At 36.9% G+C, this 7,064-nt stretch overlaps 1 protein-coding gene across 1 annotated transcript in view; it reads left to right on the top strand.

Moving 5' to 3' along the window:
* mtss1 (MTSS I-BAR domain containing 1) overlaps nucleotides 1-7,064 on the top strand; it is a 104,484-nt gene that overhangs the window by 44,003 nt on the left and 53,417 nt on the right. Inside the window, 1 exon segment of the mRNA XM_059330227.1 lies at nucleotides 842-915. Coding sequence (XP_059186210.1) covers nucleotides 842-915 — 74 coding nt within the window.

Here is a 7,064-nt window from a genome sequence, read left to right on the forward strand (position 1 = left end):
AATTGAACTTTATTAGTTTCTCTTGTATTATTTATTACATCAGTTCCATTGATCTTCCTGATGAGCACCTTCACCACAGACTCGTTCCAGTTCCCTTCACTAATTACACATTTCTCCTTTCTCGTATCTCTTGTCTAGTGTTGGTGCTTCCTGAAACCTTTCTATAGATCAGATGTTGGTGAACTGTTAGTCTGTTATTAAGGACATCTAATACTACAATAAACAGCTGAGAAACATTTTGTTAGAATGTTTTTAGTAGGCGTGCACCGATTGCAATTTTCTGGCCGATCCCCGATCACCGATTTTTAAAAAGCCTGACCTGCTGATTCCGATTTTGGCCGATACCGATTTTTTCTCACAGCATACACCTTCAATGTTTGAATCTTATTTTATTGAAATGCAATAACACAGCAGTATTTTTCTTTAACAAATAAAGGAAATCCCAATGTGTGAGGTAGTTAATAAAATATTGAACTTAAAATAAATGGCAACAATTTACAGGACAAACTAATAAAAGAACTGCAACCATAAATAAAGCGTCCTGAGTTTTTGGTTTTGTTTAGTACAACAAGAACAAATGGCCAAATGCAGCAGCTTTGTGGCTATTCACATGTTAAAATAAACAGCAAATAGACCTTTGTGGAGGTAGATAAGATCGCTAGATAAGATCGGTTTGACGTAAAAGAATCGGCCGATCATGTTTTTTTCAATATATGCGCTTGCCTATTATGGTAGCATATGAAATACATTTGGAATATTTTGTGTGTTTTGTACAAATTGACATTAAATCGTGAGTCTGAGTTCAATCAGTTAATATTTGTGTTTGTGTGTGTTGGTTCAGGACGACCATCGTGGTGACCGGAGCGTTCCTCGACGCGTTCCAGAAGGTGGCAGACATGGCAACCGGGACCAGAGGTAACACACACACACACACACATTCTTGTACTTCTATCTTTGTGAGGACCCTCATTGTAACAGTAAATTCCCTTGCAAGGTTATAATAGTTTTGGATTTTTCATTAGTTTTAGTTTTAATTTTCATTGTGAATTTTGATTTCGAATTTAGTTAGTTTTTATTAGTTTTTTTAAAGTGAGTTTGCTAGTTTTAGTTTAGTTTTTATTAGTTGTAGTGTTTTGTAATGGGGTATTTGTTGGGTGGGAGATTAAAAGAGGTCACAGTAAATTTTGCCTTTATTTCCTTTGTCTGATCCATCTTCATTATGTATGAAAAAAGTTGACAAAGACATAAACGAAGGACATTTTCACTATAATTTTAGTTAGTTTTAGTGAGTTTTGTAACCACACAACACAGTTTCAGTTAATTATCTTTTTTTATAACTCTTTTTTTATTTTATTTCAGTTAACGAAAATGTTTTTTCAATTCTAGCGTCCGTTATTTCGTTTCCTTTTCGTTAACTATAATAACCTTGTTCCCTAACATGAACCTAACTGTAACCTTTAACCCTAAAATAAGGTGAAAAATCAAAAAAAAAAAAAAGCCTTTAAAGAAGTGAGGACCGGCCGAAATGTCCTCACTTTGCAAAAATGTCCTCACTCTGTTGGTTAAAACATGTTCCGGTCCTCACTATGTAGGAAGTACAAGAACACACACACACACACAGACACACACACACACACACACACACTTAAAGAGAGACACAGGTACTCACAGTGCGACACAGACACATACAGCAGGATTGTGTTCTTGGCTTTGGGCTAAACACCAAGCAGGGAAATTATTCTGACATCAGCTTTGTGTGTGTGTGTGTAGACTTTTGTATGTGTGTGTGTGTGTGTGTGTGTGTGTGTGTGTGTGTGTGTGACGACATGGAAGTGAACCAACAGCAAAAGCTTTCCCTCTTGATCAGTGTGTTCCTTCCTTCTTCCAGTGTGATCTCTCACAGAGTCTCTCTTCTTTATTATAAATAGTCGGATCATGAGGGAGCTAATTAGCTCCATCAGCCCTCTGTGGAGCAGAGAGAGTGTGTGTGTGTGTGTGTGTGTGTGTGTGTGTGTGATGATATAATGTAGAAACCATTAAATATTGTGCTAGCGGAGGATGAAATGGGCCAGGAAGGAGAAATATCCCAGCCAATGTTGCATCTGTACATGCGTCCTTCTTTATTTTCTCTCCTCGTCTGTTTTCTGTTCTTCCTGCTGACTTACTTCAGCTTTTACTTTTTGTTTTTGGGTCATTTTTATCTTCTTCCCTTTCTGTCTTTCTCTATTGACACTAGCCAGGTTTTTATCCAAATGTCGTGCAGATTTTAACCAAATTTTGAGGAAATTGGCAAAAGAATATACAAATGAATGCTTGTTTACTTTCACTATTGTTTTGCAATTATTAGTTGTTTCACAGACAGAAATTAATGCAGAGGAAGTAAATCTCTTAAACTTCAGAGGTTTAAAGCTAATTTTCACCTTTTGTATCAGAATATTCTGGATACTGGGCTCCATAAACAGTCTCTAGTTTGCATTAATCGGGTGTGACTGGAAAACTGAGACTCTTGTGGATTCAATAAACCCGATTTTATTCATGTGTGGTGATGTTAGTCTCCTTGGTAGCTTTTCATCTCAGTGAGAACATTTTTTATAAACTTGATCTCAGTGTATAAAATGATCTTTATGATAATAATCAGCCTCATGAAACTTTACAACCACCAACCAGAGACCTGGAGCATTCAGAGGATGGATGCTTTATTGGCAATAAGGAGATTTATCAGCAGGTTACAGCAGCTATTCTCAACCTTGGGGTCGGGACCCCAATTGGGGTCGCGAGATGATTTCTGGGGGTCGCCAAATCATTTTGGAAGTCAGCTCTGTCTCCACTGTGTTCAAGTGTTCATGTGTTAGTGTGTTTTTGGTCACTTAATGTCTTTTTTTGGTCATTGTGCGGTTTTTTTTTGTCATTTTGTGTCTTTTTTTGATCAGTTTGTGTCTTTTTTGGTCATTTTGTCTCTTTTTCTTGGTCATTTTGTTTCTTTTTTTGGTCATTTTGTGTCTTTTTCTAGGTCATTTTGTGTCTTTTTTTGCTCATTTTGTGTCTTTTTTGGTCATTTTGTCTCTTTTTCTTGGTCATTTTGTGTCTTTTTTGGTCATTTTGTGTCTTTTTCTTGGTCATTTTGTGTCTTTTTTGCTCATTTTGTGTCTTTTTTGCTCATTTTGTCTCTTTTTCTTGGTCATTTTGTGTCTATTTTGCTCATTTTGTGTCTTTTTTGGTCATTTTGTCTCTTTCTTGGTCATTTTGTGTCTTTTTTGGTCATTTTGTGTCTTTTTTTGATCCTTTTGTGTCTTTTTAGGTAATTTTGTGTATTTTTTGATAATTTTGTGGTCAATTTATGTCTTTGGTCATTTGGTTTCTTTTTTTTGGTCATTTTGTTTCTTTTTTGGGTGATCTGAACTGTGTGTGTGAGGTTGTGTTCAGTGAGTGGGGGTCACAGACAACATGCATGTTAAATTGGGGGTCGCGACTCAAAAAGGTTGAGAACTACTGGTTTACACAACAGAAGTGTTCACTATCTAATTGCCAGTTAATGCAGTTCTTGCAGAAAGGTTTTGAAACACAGCATGGATTTTTCTACGGAGTTCCTCAAAGTCCAAACTTCTATCAGATTTTGCAACCTCGCTGCAGAGATTTGCTCCAATTCAGCCACAAGTGCATTAGTGAGGTCCAACTATTGTTGAGCAACAATGTTGAGCAACAATAGTTGGCTCACAGTGCTGCAGTTTATCCCAGAGGTGTTGGATGTGCTGGAGGTCTGTGCAGGAAAACCATTTATTCTAGTGACTAACTGTCAGAAAGGCTTTAGTTTTTCAGATACCTCTTCTTTAAGGTCTCCCATATATGAAATGGGTTCTTATGTTAAAATATTTCACTGCAAACATTGTTAAATTGATATATATTGTTATACAGCTCAAACCTATCTCATAGATATTCATTTTTTGTATGTCCGCTGTGTGTTCATAGCTCTCTATATTTTACACACATCAAGATATTCACATCCAGTTTTTTCTAATAGGTAAAGTAACTTCTTGACCATAATTATGTCAAGTTTCAAAGTTCATATTTGTGGACAGAGTTGTGTTTTAATCATGTTCACAGTCTTTTTCTGTACCACATTAACCCTCTAGAGTCCATGAACGCACCGGTGCATTACTTCTTCATGACGAGAAGACAGAAAAATGAAGCAACATTAAGTTTTTTTGATGATATTCAGCCAAGTAAAACTGGAGATATTGTCAAATATATTTAGTATAAAATATAGAACTAGATATTATCCTCATTCTACCTGTTATATATGCAACCTGTGTTCATATTTGCAATATTTAAAATTCTGTGTTTTGAATCATAATTTTCAAGATCAGATTTTATCTTTTCTTTTGTTTCTTTTGGGTTCAACATTTTGTTCAAGTAAGCCAAAGTTAAACATGAATAACCAGGACATAAAGGAGAGGTAACGCTGAAAAAACTGATGCCAACATGGCATGATGAAGATTCTTAACAGATTCTTTAACTCATTGAAGCCTGGAAAGCAGATACGTCGTTTTGTAGTATTTGTATAAGCTCTCAAATACTTTTTGAATTTCATCTCTATCTGCTACAGAGGCTGAAAAATCTATTATTTAGTAGAATCGTTGACACTTCTGTTGAATTTACAGAAAAACTTCAGGTTTTAGGGGCTGATTTTAAAATCACCAATCAGAGGTTTTACAGGCGTTTTAGGCGTCAATGGGTTAAAGGACATAATAGAGATTTCCGAGGGTTAATAAAGAGACGTGGAGCCACTTCAGACATGAACAGATCCTCTTCCTCCTGAGGATGATGATGAATCAGTGTTGAGCCTGCTGATGCAGCTCCAGGCTCTATAAATACATGGAGGACGTGGACACACGGCCCTGTGTTGCTGTGTGTCGGAGCTTTGTTAAGACACTCAGCTGCCAGTATCATTATGTAACACACAGTCAGTTGGTATTTAAAGGAAATCCACTAACGTGTGTGTGTGTGTGTGTGTGTGTGTGTGGGAGGTAATGATGGCCGCTCCCCTCCATGGAAGCAGCAGACCTGCTGTGTCATGTCTCAGCGATCATGTTTGTTTATCAGAAAGAGGTGCTGCACGTGAACTGGGCAGATTTTGCAGATTTTTGCAGATTTTGGCGGTTTGGTGGCGCTGGTTGGCGTTTCTAACCACATAAACCACATAAAACACGACCTCTAATATCAGACTGTAGATGAATATCAGCAGAGTTCTTTAAATACAGAGATTAATGTGCAATAATCAGCTTGAGGCGGATCACATTCTGCAGCACATAACAGCACCTGAAGCAGAATCCTGCAGATGTTTCTCCATCAGAAGGTTTCATCATGCAGCACGTCACAAGACACACAGTATAGTTCAACAGGACGTTTAGAGCATTCAGAGCTTCAAGCATGAGTTCATCTCTTAAACTTGCACAGACACACTCTCATACCTTTATAATATATATAATATCTGCTTTCTGTGTGTGTGAATGACAGCAGGGTTCAGTTGTTAAATCTACAGAATCATGTCTTTGGGGAAGTCTCCTTCTGTTTTACTGAAATAACTTTACAGGCTCAACGTCTGCTGCAGCCAATATACAACCTGGATTCCAAAGAAGTTTGGGCGTTGTCTAAAACACAAATAACAGAATGCATCAGTGACTAATCCTTTATGGCATATATTTAGTTGAAAAGTGTGCAAGAACTACAGTACAGGCCAAAAGTGTGGACACTCCTTCTCATTCAATGCGTTTCCTTTATTTTCATGACTATTTACATTGTAGATTCATCAAAACTATGAATGAACACATGTGGAATTATGTACTTAACAAAAAAGTGATAAATAACTGAAAACATGTCTTATATTCTAGTAAGCAAAGGGTGGTTACTTTGAGGAATCTAAAATACAAGACATGTTTTCAGTTATTTCACACTTTTTTTGTTCAGTACATAATTCCATATGTGTTCATTCATAGTTTTGATGAATCTACAATGTAAATAGTCATGAAAATAAAGAAAAACGTATGAATGAGAAGGTGTGTGTCCAAACTTTTGGCCTGTACTGTAAATATTTAACCTCTTCACCCAGCTGCTTTGCCAGTTGGTGAGGATAGGGGTTAGGACAAAAAACTATTTGTTTTCTCAAACTAATGTAGTTTTGTCTTTAACCCATTTAAGGCGGGAAAGCATTACCGCATTTCTACCATTAAAACCTGTTGGGAGCTGTTGAGTTATTCTACCATTAAAGCCGGGAAAAGCGGATACGTGGTTTTCTAGTATTTGTAGTTTTTTTCCACCTATTTTCGGTCTCTTGGCCAATGAAATGCATCAGAATACATGTGGGAGTGTCCCAATGCAACATGGGACTTTTACAGAACTTTGAAATCATCACCAAAAAAAGACACAAAATGACTAAAAAAAGACACAAAATGACTGAAAAAAGACACAAAATGACCAAAAAAAAAAGACAAAATGACTAAAATAAGACACAAAATTTCTAAAAAGAGACAAAATGACTAAAAAAAGACACAAAAAGACACAAAATCATAATCCATGTGGGAGTGTCCCAATGCATCATGGGACTTTTCCAGAACTTATAAATCATGGTGAAGACGACTATAGCGGAGGGAGCTCAGATATAACAGCTGTAAGCTCTCAGATACTTTATGAATGTCATTTCTATCTGCTACAGAGGCTGAAAAATCTATTATTTAGTAGAAGAGTTGACACTTCTTTTAGGGGCTTATTTTTAAATCACCCAGAGGTTTTACAGGCATTTCTCCAGGTGTTTTAGGCCTGAATGGGTTGAATCATGATGTTGGTCTCCGTGGCATCGTCCATTGGCCCAGCGTTAGCTTCCAACATCTTTACAATCAGGGTTGTATCCTTTAGTGTCAGAGTGTCTCCCAAGCAGGTATTGAACCCAACCTTCCTGCTGTCTCATTAACTCATTTAAGGCGGGAAAGCATTACCACATTTCTACCATTAAAACCTGTTGGGCCCTGTTGTGTTTTTCTACCATTAAAACCAGGAAAGAGGACACGTCG

Source organism: Centropristis striata, chromosome 3, assembly GCF_030273125.1.
Source record: "Centropristis striata isolate RG_2023a ecotype Rhode Island chromosome 3, C.striata_1.0, whole genome shotgun sequence".
NCBI lineage: Eukaryota > Metazoa > Chordata > Actinopteri > Perciformes > Serranidae > Centropristis > Centropristis striata.